The sequence below is a fragment of the Cyprinus carpio genome, chromosome B22 (genome assembly GCF_018340385.1).
Source record: "Cyprinus carpio isolate SPL01 chromosome B22, ASM1834038v1, whole genome shotgun sequence".
In the NCBI taxonomy this organism is placed as follows: Eukaryota; Metazoa; Chordata; class Actinopteri; order Cypriniformes; family Cyprinidae; genus Cyprinus; species Cyprinus carpio.
The window spans coordinates 2,913,284-2,934,495 of record NC_056618.1 but is presented as its reverse complement, the minus strand read 5'-3'; the positions used below and the strand labels follow the sequence as shown (position 1 = coordinate 2,934,495).

General features: G+C 38.1%; 1 protein-coding gene across 26 annotated transcripts in view; it reads right to left on the bottom strand.

Moving 5' to 3' along the window:
* LOC109105478 (elastin-like) overlaps nucleotides 1-21,212 on the bottom strand; it is a 118,659-nt gene that overhangs the window by 59,328 nt on the left and 38,119 nt on the right. For all 26 annotated transcript variants that reach the window (XM_042749768.1, XM_042749767.1, XM_042749764.1 and 23 more), the window contains exons 5-9: nucleotides 1,392-1,472; nucleotides 1,264-1,311; nucleotides 1,138-1,161; nucleotides 503-532; nucleotides 299-394 (exon numbers count right to left, since the gene is read on the bottom strand). In XM_042749768.1, coding sequence (XP_042605702.1) covers nucleotides 299-394; nucleotides 503-532; nucleotides 1,138-1,161; nucleotides 1,264-1,311; nucleotides 1,392-1,472 — 279 coding nt within the window. The remainder of the gene's footprint in view (nucleotides 1-298; nucleotides 395-502; nucleotides 533-1,137; nucleotides 1,162-1,263; nucleotides 1,312-1,391; nucleotides 1,473-21,212) is intronic.

The following is a 21,212-nucleotide window of genomic DNA, read 5'->3' as shown; positions in this document are numbered from 1 at the left end:
GTTTCTACAATATTTATTAGTAGCTTATCAGTGGTGACTGTCAGTTTATGTGCATACGACAGAAATGTTCAGAAAAATCAATAAAAGACGTAAACAAACAGACGATTTACACTATTAACAGCAATTATGCAATCAAACTTATAGCAAAATGTAATAGTTCTGTATGTTGTCTCTGGGTTAGCATCATCTGAGGTCCTCTGAGGGGTTGGCATCATCTCTTCTCAGGTGTTCTGGATCCAGACTGGAGCTTGTGTAAATCCTAGTTACCACGGGATGTAAATCAGACCCCCACACTTACCCGGCACTGGAGCTTTTCCGGCCTTTGCTGCTTTTCCCCCAGGTCCAACCCCACCAGGGCCTAGTCCTTGTACCCCGGTCTGAGGAATGACAAGACCTAACAAACAATTGAAAGATGAGACTATCTTAGACCAGGCTATCACTGCTGGCTAATTAGGCAAATTCACTCATGCCAGTATTTGCTAAATATATACATTCACTGCACCTGGAAGACCAGTTCCTCCTGCACCTGGCCCTGAACGGACACAAACACAGACATTCAGTCACATCACTAAACAAATGGTTGCAAATCTAGATTGCAGATAATCCATGTGATTCCTCAGTGATTTAGTTTGCCTCACTTGCTCCATTCTTCTGACATGAAACAAGTCGTCTTATTTGATTTCAGTGCCTGGAAGCTGATGTTTCAGGCTGTTCATTTATTTGTTTAACCCTTTTCCAACTGATATCAAACACAGAAGAACAGACATTGCATGCTGCTTTTAGATTTTGCCAAGGACATGCTGAAGTAATGTGCTGGCTTTCGGTACACGAATACCACCAGCGGGGTCCCAGAGGGGACACATTTGTTGATTTGGCTCATGATCTAAGGCTCCTTAATTCAACTTCAAGCCAACTGGAGTACCATGAAAAGAGTCATAGCCGTGTGAACACCAACAGTGTAAGTTATTTGTAAAAGGTGTTAAAAAGGGACCTGTATGTTTTCACTGTATGAATGTTTCCTCTGTAAATGAGGTCAGATCCCCACCTACTTTTTCCCTTTCAATTCTTTTCAAAAGATTTTTCATTTACAATGTGTTTGTAAACTGGAAACGATGGACTCTGAAAGATATATATTACCTTTAGCAGGCTTTCCACCAGCACCTGAATCAAGAGAATCAGACTTAGAAGACAGCTGTGTAGTTTTTTTTTACTTAGCCACTAAGAAAATCTAAATCATCAATAGACTTGTTGAATGAATGGCACCTCCAGGTAGACCTCCTCCAGGTAGACCTCCTCCAGGTAGCCCAGTGCCTAAATGAAAGCCTAATGGTTATATGTAATTACTTGACTGCACCTTAATCATTGCTGACTATTCACTGGATGGTAAGCACCTGATTTAGCTGGTTTCAGACCTCCAGCCACTGGGTAAAATCTTCCAGCACCACCATATGCACCATAAGCCCCATAACCACCTAGAATAGAAGAGACATATGGCAACAAATTCAGGAAACCTGTATTATGACTATGTATAATTTTTACTGCAGTACTCTGGGTTCAGTACAACTCAGTCAGCAGCATTTGTTGCTTTTCAACCCTTTGGTAACACTTTACTTTGAAAGCCCACTTTAGCATTCTATTAACTATTAGTAACTTTGCAACTACATGTCAACTAGCAGTTATTAGAGTATTGGTAGACCGTCTGTTTAATATCTGTTAACACTTAGACATTCTGCTGACTACATGTGACTTTGCAAGTATGTCAACTTTTTCTACTAATCCTAATGAAGAGTACACTGCATTCCAAATTATTATGCAAGTGATATATCAATAGGATTTTGGTACAATAAAGAGTCAGATTTTTTTGTGTGTGGTTTTTCACATCTTTGTAGATAACTGGTATCAATCTCAGACAGGTTTGGTCAATAGTTTGCCAGGTCTTCTTAGGTAAATGGAAACCCTACTTAAAGAGGTTGTTCCAAATTATTAAGCAAGTCACAGTTCTCATGAAATGTGTTGAGAAAGAAAGATCTTTCTGAAGATGAAAAGTATGAAAAAATGCAATGTCTTGCAAAAGGCATCAAAGCAAACAATATTTTGTGAAAAGCAAATAGAGATTATTGAACTGTCAAAAGATTTGTGAGAAGATCTTGGTCAGATAAAGATTTATTAAGGAAAGTTTCTGTCAAACAAATGAACTGTATTGTAATGGCAACTGTAAAAAAGCCACTGCTGAGCAGCAGACATGCGTTTGAAGCTCCTGGAGTCTCAAGATCCTCTCCATGCAGACTGACAGTTGTCTGTAAAGCTGCGTTTTAGTCACTGCTAACTAAACCTCACAAAGATAAAACCTGCAAAGTGGCTGTAGAAAAATGACATTGCATTTTTTCATATTTTTCGTCTTCAGAAAGATCTTTCTTCCTCACCATATTTCATGAGAACTGTGACTTGCTTAATAATGTGGAACAACCACTTTAAGTACATTTACCTAAGAAGACCTGGCAAACTATTGAACAAATCTGTCTGAGATTGATACCAGTTATCTAAAAAGATATGAAAAATGACACAATAACAACACAAACAAAAATCTGACTTTTTGTTGTACCGAAATCCTATTGATATATCACTTGCATAATAATTTAGAAAGCAGTGCAGAGACAATGACATTATAGGAAACAGCATGTAGGCTATATATATAGTGACTATTGTGACCATGAGTATGCCTCTCTATAGAGCATGTGAATTCATAACTTCGGATAGTGGAATAACAAGTTAGGAGTGATATCTAATGGGAAGGATATCACAAATGAATCATTACGAATTATGAAGATGATCTGCCCCCATCCCCAAATAGCTTGGACTGTAAACGTTATGGAGTGATTTAACAATGACACTAGGAAGGGCTGGATGGTAATGAATAGAGAGAGAGAGAGAGAGAGAGAGAGAGAGGAAACTATATTTTTAAGGACATGGAAAGTAAGGGCTCAGAGACTATAGTGGATCTTTTTGGCTAAGCAAATGAGGAGTTAGCTTGATTGAAAATTATTGCTACATTGTGTCCTCCTTCAACATGGAATCCTAAATAAATGAGGTCACAAAGTTTACATCCATATTTTATGGTAGAGGGAGGAATACAGGAATGGAAAGGATGTGCAGTAAAATGCTTTGGTTGTGAGTCTTTCTGTTGCCTTGTTGCCATTATAAATCTTAGAGAAACTTTAAAGGGCCTCTAAATACTGATGTTTAAACTTCTGATACAGGAGAAAAAGATGAAACTTCTCACAGTGGCTGAAGAGGCTACACACTCTTTCTTTCCAAGCACAGTTTGCTGAGGGTCACAGACAACAGATCATTACCTTGGGAAAAATCCACATTGCTCTACAGAACAGTGCCACAACTGTACAGAGCTGAAGATGTAACAATATTTTGGCTTGTTATAGACTTGTCTACATTTGGCTCCAACCTTTTGGATCAGTTAAATTTCTGGTTGACTAAAGAAAGGTCTCTGCTGATCTCTGCCTCAAGCCACAGACCCATAGACAATGTCAACTCACTGAAATCATTGAGACCTAGTGCTGCACTAAAATAGAATGAATGTGTTTGTCTTGTGCATCTGGTGTGAGCCCCTTGATCATCACTACTACTTTGACTTGGCCATCCGGAATCATTTCATTTCTTCTGCTTTAACTTTTGAGTGGTGGAGCTACTTGAGTGTGTTTATGGACACCCTAAAGACATTCTCCAGAAAACTTTATGATATAGCACAGTATACATAGTTTCATTAATGATGGCAAGCTGTCCTGGTCCAAAGACAGCAAATCAGCCCTAAAACATTATACTGCCCAATCTGTGCTACACAGTTGGGATGGGGTGAATGCAGAGTTTTGTTGTAACCAAATCCGATGGTTCAATCTACTCATCGGTCCACAAAACATTCTTTCTCATCCACATGGTCTTAGGCAAATTTGAGGTTGGTAGAAATGTTCTTCTTATTGAACTGTGGCTTCCCATGCTGTCCTGCCTGATTGTAAAGAGATGATTGCTAACTTTAGCCAGTTCACAAGAGTCCTCTTTAGATCGATCCTTAAATGCTGTGATCTGGGGTTTTGCGACCTCCTAAAATGTCAATTTTTTTACTCTTGGAGTAATTTTTGTTTGAACAAGCATTACTAGGCAGAGAAACTGGTGGTAAATGTATAAAATATTTCCATTTGAACAGTATTTGCCTGATTGGCAAAACTTTTTTCTGGAAATCAACATTGCGGTGACAGGATTTTTATGATGATGTGATCGCTACCATGCTTTTCAGAGCATGCAGAGTACTTCCATATGTGTTAAATATTTTTCTCTTGACTGTTTACTCTCATGCTGTTGGCTGTTGCGCAATTGATCAGGTTCAACCTTCATCCCTCCTTAAAACCAGGGCAATATATCAACAGATAAGTTATTTTGTAACCGGTCTCTCAACTTGTATTTATGACTGAGAGCCCCTGGGATAATTTTGAGTTGGGCGGGCCATAAACTTTAAAATGGTAGAGGACAGAACTACTGTTGTAGTGATTAAGTTTAATTTGTTTTCCCCACAGCATCTACATCACTTTATCTTGCCTATACAATAATACATATTTATCTATATAAATAAGTATTTGATGCATATTGTATGTCTGAAATTCCAGAATTGTCAGCAAAGTGACTTTCTTGATAGCACAATCAGTGTATACAATAACTGATTAGAGTTGGATAATACAATTGGATTATTTTTTAAGACAAAAAGCCCAAGAATGCAGAAAACTATTAAAGGTCCACAATCCTTTTTCTTCTTCTTCTTTTTTTTTCTTTCTCAGAGCTTCACATGAACTGACACTGCTGTGCAAGTATTTGAATGGGTGCTTTCCAAGTTTCCTTTTTCAGTTAGTAAACATTGTGACATTTTTTCAGGGGCGGAGCTTAGGTGGAGCCAGAAAGATTCCCTTGACCACTTCACTAATGCTAGCTAGCAAGTTTTGTTTGCTTGTTTTTTAACAATAACTGGAGAAAAAAAAAAGATTTGTTTTTTCTGAATATGATATGTCACTAACTGTCCGGGACCACAATTGTTATTTGAAAATGGTAACTTTAATTGAAGGAACCAGATTGGCCGACTCGTACACACTCACTCACGATCTTACAGGAGTGGCATGACACACTTACCAGAAACTGAGCGTCTATAGTAAATAGAAACTGAGGGCATATAAATCTTTCGATGCCTATAACTATGGACTAACACTGGCAATTGTAAGCAAATGCAACTACTTGAACACACACCTGACACATAACATGGGCCTTTATGGTTCCCCCTCTACAACTGCACTTATGGCAATTGTAGAAAGCGAGACAACACAAACGGTTTCCTTTATGTTTAGCGAGACTGTACCTCAAGTTTTTTTTTTGTTTTTTTTTACTGTTCACTTCGCGCTGAGAGGAATAAGACATAATTCACCTCAAGAAGACACGCTGAGAGGAATAAGCTTTGGATTACCTCAGAAAAAAGAATGAAGCAGCTTGATCCAGCAGAGATCATAAACATGAGTAAGTTTTTTATTTTTTTATTAATCTTCTTGTCTTAGTTTTCACATAACTTGTACACATTTTACTAGTTAGACTTTTTCCAAATTTAATTCCTGACTAAATGTATAATCAAGTGAAACATGAAAATTTCTTTCACATCATCTAAATGTTTCACGATGCCAGGATGTTTTTTTTTTATTTTTTATTTTTTTATGTTCTATAACATAGACAGCAGTATGATATAAAAGTAATATGAGTTATAATTTTGCTAGCTTAATGTTTATAACTCTGGTGTAAATATTTTGAATGTGTTATACCCCGTCATTGGTGTTTGCGATCATCTGAGGTATAAATGTATCAAGTAAGCTGTAAATATCACTGATAATAAATGTGCTATGTGGGAACTGTGTTCTTTTTCCCCTATAAATTACTAATAGTAACAGTGACCATCACAATAATGTTAATAATGCAGTTTACTTGTGTAAACAGCATGCTTAGTTTTTTTTATTTCATATGTGTGGATAACAGTGCAAAAGAACCTGTTGCAAAGTGAGCCAATGCAAATAAGCAGCCCACTCAGAAACCTGGAACACAGCTAAGACCAAGTGAGGTACACACTCCCATGAGTCTCTTCAAAAAAAAAAAAAAAAAAAAAAAAAAAAATTCCTTCAGAGCACATAAACAATATACACTTTGGAAATGCCAGGTATGTGATGTTCATTTATATATTTCAACATGACACAATACCAGTCAAAAGCTTTTGAATAGTAAGATTTTTCATGTTTTGGTAAAGAATTCTCTGCGCACCAAGCCTGCATTTATTTGATCCAAAATACATTATACAAATACAAAAGTTGCATTTGCTAAAGCAGTAATATTGTGAAATATTTTTACTATTTAAAATAACTGCTTTCTATTTGAATGTATTTAAAATTTTAATTTATTCCTATTCCTATGATCAAAGCTAAATTTTCAGCATTATTACTCCAGTCTTACTCCAAGTGTAACAAAATACATTATAAAACTTTTATTTAGCACACAAATGATGATAAACACAATAATCATGTTACAAACGATGCTGTTCTTTGAATAAATAATAAAAATAAAAAAAATGGAAAAAACTTCTGAGCTCTTTTCAACATTAATAATAATAATAATAACACTTTTTTTGAGTAGCAAATCAGAATATTAGAATAACTTCTGAAGGATCGTGTGACTGGAGAAATGATGCAAAAAATTCAGCTTTGAAAGTCAGCTTTGATTGTTCCTAATAAACTGTTTAACTGCACTCGCAAGTGTATCTCAAGTTATTTTGTGGAATAATATTCTAAATAAACTACAAACCTAAAAATACATACATTTATTTTGTCCTCAGATTCTTTCTTGTAACTCTTCCCTCTCAGTCACACACCTGACTGAAAGGCTCATTATGCAGGCCTTTGTCTTCTCAGGTGTAAATCACACTAATATTCATGATCATTCACACCTACTCGCATATGCCCTTTCGAATCAAAAAGTTTCTTCGAAAATTTAAATCAATCTATTGTTTTCTGTGAGCGAGTAAACAAGATGATTTTCACATCATTTTGAAGAAAAAATTCAAAGCTACAAGATCCAGGTTTGACAGTCTTGTGATAAAATGTTCTGTATTTGTTTTATGACCTTATTTCAGTGACTTCAAAACTGTAGTTTTTCACTAACCATGCATAAATGTTGTTCCCTTTCAGTCAGTCACATTCAACGTTACGTCAGTGACTGATGAATTGGGATCTCGCTAGAGAGACGAATTGCCTTTGAGTGTTAACAAAACAAGCCAATGAATGTTGGCGTGCGAGATTTGCATCGCGCACCCCGTCCCGCAGTGCAGGTATATAAGGAGAGCGCGTGCAGTCGCACATTCAGCTTTTCGATTCGGAGCCGAGCCTTCAGCTTCCTGAGCAGAGTGTCATCAAGACAACCTTTTGACGCGAGTGCTGGTGTTACGGCACGTCAGCGGGGGTTGCCAGTGCTGCTGCTTTTTTCTCAGCGTGCTGCAGCTTCCCATTCTGCAGTCACGCTGCAACTCCTCCTGGGCGCTTCAACACTTCGGTGTTTTTACAAAACTAAAAGAGCAATTACTAAAAGACCTCCACGAGTGACGGGGCATCTTTTTAAAGATGTCTTTCCATTTGTGCGTTTCTGGATGTGGTCGCTTACTGGCTCCATCTGATGGTCACGATCGCTGCATCTCGTGCCTGGGCCTCGAGCACGCTGAGGCAGCGTTCGTGGATGAGTCATGTTCTCCTTGTGGGAACATGACCATCGCGATGTTGCGATCAAGACTCCTCTTAGTCAAACGAGGAGGAGTCCCCCTCCCCATGCCCAGTTCTAGTTCCTCCTTCAAGAGGAGGGCTACTTCGGTTCATGGCCAGGGTGATCTGAGGGTCACAGTGAGGGCTTCCCCGCCTAGCGAGTCTCCACGGGCCCCTCACTCCTCCAGAGCATCGTAACCTCTGGTGTACCACGATGCGGATTCTGATGCCTCGGTCATGGCTGGGCCCAGCACTTCATCCGGCCCACCAGCAGATGACCTGATGTCGATCAGTGCATCGGGGGACGAGCTAGGCTCTGGAGATGAAGATTTGGCTGCGTTGCCTCCTTCTGGGAGAGCGGCGTTGCCCGAATCAGATCCAGAGCTACCTGCTATGCTTGCCCTGGCCGCTGAGAGTGTCAGGTTGCCATGGAAGGCCCCTCCATCACCCGAACGTTCAAGTTACATACGTAACTGAGACGTTTTCTCAAAAACACAATCATGTACGTACCTGCTATGTACATATTATTGTAGCCCAGTTTGTACTGAATATAGTGTTTTCAGACTTTAGCCATGTATATGTTATAAGCAACTGAAAAAGCACAAAAGTCAGGGCATGTCAAATCTTCTGCAGGCCCCCAAAACCCCCTTATACCCCAGAAGGTTAAGGTGCTATATAGCACCACTACTGTATAGAGAACCTGTAAAGCCCCTGTTTGGTTCTTTAGCGGTTCTTTGGAGTCGATGAGGTGCTATATAGCACCACTACCATAAAACCTGTAAGCCCCTGTATAGTTCTTTAAAGATTCTTTAAATCTCTCTTATTCTCTTAGTGTAGTTGGGGAAAGGGTTAAAACAACATTAAAATACAGTCTATTTCTTGAAGATATAATTTTTTTTTTGCTCCCAAGGCCCCCATAAGGAAATATTCCAGGGCCCCCACATGAGACCTTTGACCTCTCCACAAACAGCAGCACCAACTTCACACATTACTAGCCAGTTAAACTTTATTTCTGGAGTATCTAAAACAGAAGTTCTTTATTGGGAATTAAAGATACCACGGAGACAGTCCCCCTGAACTTGAGTGTGCGCACCGTGCTCTTTGTCCCAAACCTGGAGCAGAGCAATCTCCAAGACCATTGATTGTCTGTTTCCACCGATTTTAGGAAAAGGAAAAGGCACTTCACTGGGCCAGGCGACACAATGTTAAATTCAACAGAGTGTCACTGAGGTTATACCCGGATACGAGCTTTAGCGAAGAAACGCGCTGGATTCAAAGAAGTCAAACTATCCCTCTATCAGAAAGGAATAAAGTTTCAACTCCTGCATCCTGCCTGTCTAAAGACAACGCATCCTTGCACAGGACTAAAAACTGTCTTTGGCCGTAATACTCTTTCTGCAAAGTAAGAAAGTTATAAGACAGTCAATACAATCAAGGCAATTAGGTGATTTTATTATTATTATTATTTATTTAATACTTCAAGTAAAGACAGAATGTTTATTTTTGTTTATTGCCTTTAAGTTTAAGTGATACAATGCGTAATAATGACGCTATGCTGTACTCTGTGTATATATTGTGGCGTGGGGTTCCTTAAGAAGGTTGTGTGGAAAAGACTGGATAATCGGGAGAAAAAAAAAGAATAAGCTATAAAATGGGCCAGACTTTATGTTAAACGTCGGGCTATGTGACACTTACCAAAGGTCCTTGCTAGCACATCTGAACTCACAGAGGCTCAAGAAATGTGGAATGCTCTTGGACTAATTGTGGCTAATTTCCATTTGTTCATCATAAGCTCAGATCTTTAGATGGAGCTGTTGATCCATTCATTTCTTGGTGCATCTAATCTTTACTAATATATCAGTTAGAGCGACTCTCAGACGTGTGGATCAGACACCCAGACAGGTGCGTCTGCCATTAGTTAATGATGTACTCCCCTGGTTTCCCAGTGTCAGACAGCAAACCTCCCTCAAGCACTGTGAGTACTGCTCAGGCAACACAGCTATTCCTGATGAACGTGAAGACAGTCCAAGTGCAGCTGGAATATATATATCTCACTCTCCCTCTTTCCAAAAATCCCTGAGTGCATGAAGGTTATCGAAAATATAATTCTACCCACTCACAAAAACTTAAGAGGAGGACAGAAGAAGAAGCATAAACTTTTTTTTTGAATGGATGCTTGAGAAAACCACCGCTGAAAGTTTAAGCTGGATGCCATTTGTCAAATGATCAATCAATCATTCAAACTTTATTTATAAAGCACTTTAAAATGACCGAAGTAGACCAAAGTGCTGTATAAAAGAATATATACAAACTACAACACAACAACACAACTCATACAACATAAAAAACAATGTGAAATAAATTAAGAACATAATATGTCATATAATGATATGATCTGTCGTATACGAAAAACACTCAGTATAGGTGAAAATGTTAGATGGGAGGGAATCTGAAGAACTTAAAGTTCAGTTATTGAGAAGTTATCACTGCTGTTTTGAAGTATTGCCTAGTGTTTTTGAGTACAAAAATGGTATTGTGATGGTACTGGTAAAGTCTGGAAAAAAAACAAACAAACAAACAAACAAAAAACACTAATACTTTTTTTTTTGCTAGTGGCAGCTCATTAGTAGTGTCAGAAACATAATGAATAGTATGTTAGGATCAGGTTTCCTGCTGTTGCTTGTCATAGTAAACTGTTCTAATTGAAAATGTAAATTAATTTTACCCACCACCCTGATTCACTAATTGAACATGGACCACACTGATCTATCCTCGTCATGTTACTTGCCAAATGACCATCAATTGTGCATAAACGCAAAAACCTGCAAGAAATGTTAACATACAACAGTTATAGCTATTATACTAATCTAAAACAGGGAACCTGAATACATTACAGCTAGTCTGCAATTGGATTTCACCAACCAGTGCAACACTACTAGTCAAAATGAAAGGAATTGCAGAACTTTGTATGGATGCATTTGGATGATGAATGTGAACCCATTTCCACTGGTTTCTGAGAATGTTGAAGCGTCATCTGTTATATAAGACAAGTTGGTAGGTACTATTCACCAGTCTGTAGCAGATAGTGGAAAGATGCCATCTCTTTGTCATCATAAAAGATGAAAAAGGTAATGCAGCTCTCTCTCCTGTGATGTCTGAATGATTTCTTTCAAGCAAGACTTAGATACTAACAACTAAGCATGGTAGCATTTGGAGGTTATAACAGATTTATCAAGTATGAAATGATCAAGACAGCAACAAGCCTTCAATTTTCAAAGCATGTGGCCATCCAAGCCGTCTTGTGCTTAGGCATGCATTTGTAGAGCTGGGTGCCAATTATGTGAATGACGGGTGTTAACACATTCCATATTAGAAAGAACCATTCATTAATGATTTCTTTTTGAATAAAAAACATTTGAGCAGAGTCCAGATGAGAGCTGGATTGTTAAAAGCAGCAGATAGAGGGAGTCAGGAGTAAGGAGCAGAAGCAAAGCTTAATCCACACCCACAAACCCCCTCCAACCCTCTACCAGTTCTTACTGGAGCAGCTGGACAAGCCTGAAGATTTAATTTAAGAGAGCAGAGAATTCCGTGGCCCTTGTCCATGTAACTGACGGCAACTGCAGTGAACCGACTACAGCATCCTGGAATTCAAATAGCACGGAATTCCTGTGAGATTATTGGAAGGATCTCAGGCCAAGACATTTCCACCGACCTGTGAGTTTGAGATACCTCGTGAACCCTACAGCAAGTAAATGGCCTGTTACCAAATTAAAGTCTTTTCCTTTTCACATGGCAAAAAAAGACAGTTGTTCTGTTAGATGGTCCAAAGATGACATCAACAGCCGTACACTGGCTCATTCACTCTAGGCCTCAATGCTCAGTTAAGTAGCCAACATGAAATTTGTGTGCAAGCTGTTTCAGCTTCGTACAGAAGTGTATTGTTGGCTGGCAGAGGGTCTCCAGATCTTCTTGTCCATTAAAGTTTGCATTCTAGGTACATTCCTATACTGCTAAAATAAGTCAAAATATTGCTACCTCTCTTCAGCAGGAATTCTTCAACTCCATGTCACATTATGTAGATACAATATGCTTTGGAAAAGCTGTGATTGGATTTGGTTCATGGGCCATTCAAGGTCACCTAAAGAGAGCTATGCAATTTATACTTTGCAACCAGAAAATTTTCTGCAGTGTTTTTATCACACACTTAGTAGCATGTGGTTGAATGGAATGTGTTGAATGGAATCTCAGATGAAATGCTTGTGTGTCTTTACACTTCCAGCCTTTGGAATCCAATGTAAAAGAGACATAATAAGGACGTCAAGTATGAGCATACTGAAATATAAAACACTCATCCCTGTGTTGTGGCAACAGAAGTGCTTTCTTCAGACCTTTATGTTGGTGTTTCCCTTGAAACATGGAATGCTGTATTTGATAAACCTCCAATATATATTTTTCTCCTTCTGCAGAATTTCCTGCAATCAATTCAGCTAAATGGTTTAAACTACAGACTCCATTCTAACTTTGTTTCGCAGATAAATTTAGTCGTAGGTGTGCAGTCTGCTTTGAAAATCTCAGCTTGCCTTAAACTCTTTGAATGGCCGCTATTCAAAATCTAACCAATACAATGATGTCATTATTATATATGCAAACAGAGGAACAACTGCTATTCTATCCTACAAATGTTAGCTTTCTGAGTTGTGATTGATCTGTCAAACCACCTATAGCCAATGTCGCATTGTGTATTATTTTTCAAGCACAGTCATGCGAAAATGAGATATGTTATGATAATAGCAAAACAGCTCTGATGCAGGACTTCATTATGGGAAGACCTAGCTAAGACTTTGATGCTGTCCTACAAGCACTGGTATTTCCTCAGGAAATGCAAATAATAATTATAATAATAATAATAATAATAAACTTTATTTTATATAGCGCCCTTTAAAAGTAGCATCTCAAAGCACTTTACATAAAAAATGAAATTAAAAGACACACATAACAGAGCAGGCAGTAAAAACTAATCAAACAAAAATACAAAAAATTAAATAAAATAGAAAGCCAATATAATAACAAACAAAGTAATCACATGAATCACATAAAAGCTATCCTAAAATAGTATGTTTTAAGGGACGATTTAAAAATAAAACACTAAAACCAACAAAAATTAAAATGAGATCAGAAAATATAAAAAGGAAAACCAATTCAAAATATGAAACGCCCGATCACCCATAGATTTTTAGCCGTATTGTTTGGATAGTTAAAAGACCAGCTTCAGAAGAGCGTAGAGCACGTGTAGGAGTGTAGGGGGTTAAAAGCTCACACAAATATTGAGGAGCCAAATTATTCAAGGCCTTATAAGTGAGCATGAGAATTTTAAAATTAATACGAAAACTAACAGGAAGCCAGTGCAATTTTTCCAGGATAGGTGTGATGTGCTACCTCGCACTGGTCCTAGTCAGAATTCTAGCAGCTGAATTTTGTACCAACTGTAATTTACTTAGAGTAGCTTTAGAAACTCCAGCCAGCAATGCATTACAATAATCAATGCGTGAAAAAACAAAAGTGTTGATTAACTTTTCAGCCACAGAGAAAGTCAACATGGGACGTAATTTGGCAATGTTTCTGAGATGAAAAAATGATGCTTTGACTGTGTTACGAACATGATGGTCAAATTGGCGTCAAATATCACCCCCAGATTTTTTAGTTTAGTTTGGAATTGTAAAGCAGAGCCATCCACACTTAAGGTTATGGACTCTGCTTTACGCAACTGATGAGGGGAACCAATAAGCATCACTTCAGTCTTGTCACTGTTTAGACAAAGAAAATTTTCAGACATCCATTTTTTAATCTCAGTAAAACATTGAGAAAGAAAAGACACAGGCATATTGACACCAGGTTTTGAAAGTATATAGATCTGAGTGTCATCGGCATAAAAGTGAAAGTTAAGACCAAGAGTTCTTAAAAGTTGGCCAAATGGAAAAATGTAAATACTAAAAAGTAAAGGGCCCAAAACTGATCCCTGGGGAACACCACAGTGCACCACACCGACCTCAGACTTGCAAACACCCATCACAACAAACTGCTTGCGATCAGAGAGGTAGGACTTAAACCACTCTAATGCAGAACCAGAAACTCCAAAGATAGTCTCTAAACGGGTGATTAAAATGGAGTGATCTATAGTGTCAAAAGCGGCACTAAGATCAAGAAGAATCAGTATAGACAGATGGCCAGAATCAGAAGCCATTAACAAGTCATTAGTGACCTTAACTAACGCTGTTTCAGTGCTGTGGAGTTTACGGAAATCCAGATTGAAGTGGCTCAAAAAGATCATTAGAGGAAAGATGAGAAAGCAATTGAGAAGCCACTGTTTGTTCCAAAATTTTGGTGAGGAATGGAAGATTGGAGATGGGACGAAACTTATTCAGATTATTAAAGTCCATGTTGTTAAGTTTTTGGTACAGGGGTGACAAAACAACATTAAAGAGCTAATCAAAAAACAACTTAAAACAGAGAGTTATTGATAATTCTCAAAACAACAGGAGACAGGGAATCAAAACATGATTTAAAAAGACAAGATGGTATTGGATCAGCTCTGGAAGTTGAGGCTTTCAGTTTTGAAACCATATTACATAGAGACTGGGAGTCATGAATAGCAAAGATAGAGAGAGAAATACCAGAAAATGCAGAAATATTTAAGGAGGAGGCAGCAGAAGTATGAGTGGAAACAATGTGGTTACGTATATTATACATTTTGGTGCTAAAAAAACTCCAAAAACATATTACAACGGTGAGTTGAAGCAGGAACATTAGAGAAGCTGTGATTTTTAAGCAGCTTGTTGATTGAGTGAAACAGTTGTTTAGGGTTTCTCTGATTGCTGACAATTATCTGAGAAAAATAAACAGATCTAGCTGACATAATTTCAGCCTTATATTAGAGTAAGCTGTCTTTCCAGGCCTGGTGATGAACAGTTAAACCTGATATGCGCCATCTACGCTCCATTTTGCGACACAAAGCCTTCATTGCACGCAGATCATCATTGTACCAAGGAGCAGAGCGTGCAAAAGAAACAGATCGTGATTTCAAAGGAGCCAGCGTGTCCAGGCCAGACAAGAGAACAGAATTCAGCACAGAAACGTTATCATCCAGATCATCAGATAGAGAATCACAACTTAAAAAAAAAAAAAGAGTCAATAAAATAAGAAAAATCAGTGGGCTCAATAGATCTCCACTTGCGATAATTAATGATGCGAGAAGTGGAAGTGTTCATGTCAGGTAATTCCATGTTAAAAAAGACAGACCTAAATCTGAGGTTGACAACTGAGACACAAATGAACCATTGGGAATCACAAGGTCTAAAGTGTGGCCTTTGCCATGTGTAGGACAGTCCACGAGTTGGTTTAGTTCAAAGCACTCCAATATGGACAAAAAGTCTTTTGTTATTGTGGAGTCTTTTATATCCATATGGATGTTGAAATCCCCCAGGAGAAGAAATCTGGTTATCGATATGCTATTGTTTTTCTCTTCATTGGATGTGAGAGTAAAATATTACCGTATGTCCCCTAGTGTATCTAGTATCACTGTGGGTTTTTTTGCAGGCAAGAAAGTGATGCACTGCCATGTGAATGGATCCAATTTAAGTGTGTCACGGAATCTCAGAGACAAAATAATAGATCCAAGTGCAGCTTTTATTCCTTGTCACACATAGATCCAAAAACAAGGCAAGGACAAAGACACAAGGTAATCCACAAAGTAAACTCCAAGAAAACAATGAAACAGAAAAACAAAACATAACAGGTTCAATAGTTCAGCAACAAAAGTCAAAGTGAGCATGGTATATATAGTGATGAGTTAATAGGTAAATGACCAACAGTTGATGATTATCAGTAACGAAAAGAACTGGCAAAAAACTATGGAAAATGGAGTTAATGTCATGAAACAGTGGAAGGGGAGAGTGCCATCCAGTGGCCAGTCTAGGGCACCACCACTAGACACTGTGGAAACATATGATTGCGAAACAATCCATTCCCAGCTAACAGAATTACATTCTGAAGGACATTCTCAAAATATTCAGTGTTGGTTCTGGGAACATAAAAAATGTCCAGTTTTCTTGACTTTAGAGGAACGTTTTTAAAAGGTATGATGTTCCTCAAATGTTCCTTCAACGTAATTTTGACAATCTAGTTACATTGATTTGTAACATTCTGAGAACATAAAAATTTCCAGATTCCTTAATGTTAGTAGAATGTTATTTAAAGGTTAGTATGATATTCCTGAAACATTCTTTCAATCATTCAAACACCTGCTGTGAACAAGCACTGAAAGAGAAATAAGAACACAAACTACAACTTTCTTCAGCCACAGCCTTAGATGAACTGAAGTTAAAAGATATTAAATCTACCAAGATCTGATTAAACTAACTGATCATTGCTTCATTACAGTTTGCACATATTTGTTTCGTCGCGAACTCTGCCTTCAAAACACTGGCTAAAAGAGTCGCGCGATAACGTGCGTCATCACTACAACACCCTTTACGGCATTAGTTCTGGCTTTTGTTCACACAGCGCTCATTCTGGGACTGAACCCAGCAATGTTACTAGGTCCCCAACCCGGGATCAATCCCGGAATCAATCCCGGGACGTGTTTGCGTTCACACAGAAGGCGACCCGGCAATGCTCCAGCAATTTTCCGGGTCCAACGTGCAGTGTGAAAAGGGCTATAGAGGAACATTCATATCTGCTACTGAAATAATTTTTTTCTGCATCATTTACATCTAAGAGTATCTGAACAACTCATAAACTTTGACTATGTAAGTTTAACCTATTGTGGTGTTCAGTGGACGTATATGATATCATCTACCTACTCACAGGCTGTATAATCGAAATCACTGTTGACAACCCAACACTGACATCATGGCTTCACTTCAAGACATCATTTGTCACAAACAGAAATACATGCTTTGGCAATGTTTACGTAGCTTTTTTCTCAGAGTGCATCAGGGTGAAATGCCATCTGCTTCTGTCAAGTTTTGTTTCTCATGCAATATGACACAAACATGTTCAATCCGTATCATCCCCCTAGACATTGAACACATCGCTCCCTGATGGGTTCACGGTGCAGTCTGAGCTGGCCCAGACCACTTGCTAATTTGTTTCTACTATTTATCACATCTCAAAGAATGGTATTGTGCAAATCAAAGTCAAAAATGTCAGTGCGAGAGCCAACTGTGGCGGTCTGATCAGTTGGCAATGCATGAAACATGTCCCAGATGGCTTGCGTGTGCATGGAGTTTGTGCACACTGAATAATTTTCTGACAAGTCAGGGCTGAGATATGATATGACCAATAAACAGAGCTCATAAGAGCTCTTTACTCTTTCTCCTGACAGGCCTCAGGGATATCAGAGTACTTTTATGTTAAACAGTAAGTTACACTCTAAAAAATGCTGGGTTAAAAATGGACCAACCCAGCAGTTGGGTTATTTTGACCAGAGGTGGGTAGTCCAGGGGTCAAAGAGTAAAAATCTTGACATATTTTTGCTCCACCCATGAGCTAAGCAGCTGATTTCACCAGAGGAGTAACCAAGTCATTCCTTTCAAGTCACAAATGAGTCTTAAGTCAAGGCTGTGGCTGAAGTCAGTTGTAGTTCTTGTGTTTCACTTTTCTTCAATGATGTTGATTGTTAACAGCAGATGTTCATCACTAATGTGTAATCGTCATTTAATTAATCACTTAATTATCTCATTAACTTTAAGTCTTTGGGGACTTGGGATTTAATTTGAGACTTGCTTGTGACTTGAAAAGAATGACTTTGTTCTCCTCTGGTTAAAATAGCTTGCTGAGTTCATGGATGGAATAAACATATGGCAGGACTTTTACTTTCTGACCCCTGGACTTTATACCTCTGCCAACCACTGGGTCAAAACAACCCAACTGTTGAGTTGGTCCCTTTTTAATCCAGCGCTGGGTTATATTTAACCCTCTGGAGTCTAAGGGTATTTTTGGGGCCTGGAGAAGTTTTGTCATGCCCTGACATTTGTGCTTTTTTCAGTTTCTTATAAATATCTAAATGGCTAAAGTCTAATCTCACTGTAATCAGCACAAACTGGGCTATAATAATATGTGAGCAGCATGTATGTACAGTCGTGGCCAAAAGTTTTGAGAATTACATAAATATTGGAAATTGGAAAAGTTGCTGCTTAAGTTTTTATAATAGCGATTTGCATATACTCCAGAATGTTATGAAGAGTGATCAGATGAATTGCATAGTCCTTCTTTGCCATGAAAATTAACTTAACTTAACTTAAAAAACCTTTCCACTGCATTCCATTGCTGTCATTAAAGGACCTGCTGAGATCATTTCAGTAATCATCTTGTTAACTCAGGTGAGAATGTTGACGAGCACAAGGCTGGAGATCATTATGTCAGGCTGATTGGGTTAGAATGGCAGACTTGACATGTTAAAAGGAGGGTGATGCTTGAAATCATTGTTCTTCCATTGTTAACCATGGTGACCTGCAAAGAAACGCGTGCAGCCATCATTGCGTTGCATAAAAATGGCTTCACAGGCAAGGATATTGTGGCTACTAAGATTGCACCTAAATCAACAATTTATAAGTTCATCAAGAACTTCAAGGAAAGAGGTTCAATTCTTGTAAAGAAGGCTTCAGGGCGTCCAAGAAAGTCCAGCAAGCGCCAGGATCATCTCCTAAAGAGGATTCAGCTGCGCGATCAGAGTGCCACCAGAGCAGAGCTTGCTCAGGAATGGCAGCAGGCAGGTGTGAGCGCATCTGCACGCACAGTGAGGCGAAGACTTTTGGAAGATGCCCTGGTGTCAAGAAGGGCAGCAAAGAAGCCACTTCTCTCCAAAAAAAAACATCAGGGACAGATTGATCTTCTGCAGAAAGTATAGTGAATGGACTGCTGAGGACTGGGGCAAAGTCATATTCTCCGATGAAGCCCCTTTCCGATTGTTTGGGGCATCTGGAAAAATGCTTGTCCGGAGAAGAAAAGGTGAGCGCTACCATCAGTCCTGTGTCATGCCAACAGTAAAGCATCCTGACACCATTCATGTGTGGGGTTGCTTCTCATCCAAGGGAGTGGGCTCACTCACAATTCTGCCCAAAAAACACAGCCATGAATAAAGAATGGTACCAAAACACACCCTCCAACAGCAACTTCTTCCAACAACAGTTTGGTGAAGAACAATGCATTTTCCAGCACGATGGAGCACCGTGCCATAAGGCAAAAAGTGATAACTAAGTGGCTCGGGGACCAGAATGTTGAAATTTTGGGTCCATGGCCTGGAAACTCCCCAGATCTTAATCCCATTGAGAACTTGTGGTCAATCCTCAAGAGGCGGGTGGACAAACAAAAACCCATTAATTCTGACAAACTCCAAGAAGTTATCATGAAAGAATGGGTTGCTATCAGTCAGGATTTGGCCCAGAAGTTGATTGAGAGCATGCCCAGTCGAATTGCAGAGGTCCTGAAAAAGAAGGGCCAGCACTGCAAATACTGACTCTTTGCATAAATGTCATGTAATTGTCGATAAAAGCGTTTGAAACGTATGAAGTGCTTGTAATTATATTTCAGTACATCACAGAAACAACTGAAACAAAGATCTAAAAGCAGTTTAGCAGCAAACTTTTTGAAAACTAATATTTATGTAATTCTCAAAACTTTTGGCCACGACTGTACATGATTGTGTTTTTGAGAAAAAAATTTTTATGCGTGGTTAGTGAAAAACTAAAAATGTTAAATCACTTGAAAAAGGCAATAAAACACATACAGAAAATTGGTTCCCAGGACTTTTGAGAACTGGAGCTTGTAGCCTATAATTTTTTTTTTCTAAATGATGTGAAAATCATCTTATTTACTCACTTACAGAAAACAATATATTGATTTAAATTTTCTAAGACACTTTTTGTTGGTAAAAGTCATATGCGAGTAGGCGTCAACTATCATGAATTCACACCTGAGAAGACAAAGGCCTGCATAATGAGCTGCATAATGAGCCATTCAGTCAGCTGTGTCACTGAGAGGGGTGAGTTACAAGAAAGAATGTAAGGACAAAATAAATGTATAAAATTTTATGTTTGTAGTTTATTTAGAATATATTTAATTATCCCACAACATAATTTAATATTCACTTGTGAGTGCAGATAAACAGTTTATTAGGAACAATCAAAGCTGACTTTCAAACTGAATTTTTTGCATCATTACTCCAGTCACACAATCCTTCAGAAATCCTTTTAACAATCGTATTTTCTACAAAAAAAAACAAACATTTATTGTTATTATTATCATTATTATTATTATTATTAATGTTGAAAAGAGCTGAGAATATTTTTTTTCAGGTTTTTTAGGGGGATAAATTGAAAGAACATTATTGTTTGTTACATTTGTTACAGTTACATTTATTTGTTACATCTATATTATTTACATCAAGCTTTTGAATGGTATAGTAGTGTATATTGTTATTGAAACTTCATAATATTTCACTTGATTATACATTTAGTCAGGAATAATATTTTGGAAAAAGTCTTTGGAAAAAGTCTAACTAGTAAAATGCTTACACGTTATGTGAAAACTAGTACAAGTATATAAATAAATAAAAAGAGACTTACTCATGTTTCTGATCTCTGCTGAATAAAGTGCTTCATTCTTTTTTTCTGAGGAAATCCAAATCTCAAATCCTCAACCACATCACATCTTTCTGGGGTGAATTATGTCTTATTCCTCTCATCACGAAGCAAACAGTAAAATAAAAAAAACTTGAAGAACAGTCTCGCTGCGTTGTCTTCTGTTGTGTGGGCGTATTCAAAAGCCGCGCGCTTCAGTGAAACATTTGAATCTCAATAGCGCGTTCAGCGCGGGGGCGTGGTCACATTAGAAGATAATGAAGGGAGACGTGAAAAACGGACATCGCGTTGTTTTCATATGGATTACTTTATCACAGAATATTTGTTTTCGGCAGCACCTTGTGTTTAGTTTAAAAGTAGACATGTCAGGCTTTCTATAGATATCTCTCTCATGTCTCTGTGTTGAGTATTCACTGAGTTACAGTTCATTTTAATGACGCATTTGTAAATGAAGATCAGCGCAGACAAAGGCTGCAGACAGCACTCCTTGTTTGTTAACTTTATTTTATAAATGCACAAAGTTTTGTTGTTATTATGTCTGTATACAAAAAAAAGTAGACCCTTTACAGATTCGATTGATGTATTGCTCTTATCTGTACGATCAAAACTGAAAGTGTAATTTAAGTTATTTTCGGGGTTATCAGGACAAAATGCCTCAAAACGCGTATACGCGTTAATCGACTTCAGAGGGTTAACCCAGCATTTTTTCGAGTGTAGGAAAATCAATGTTGTTCAT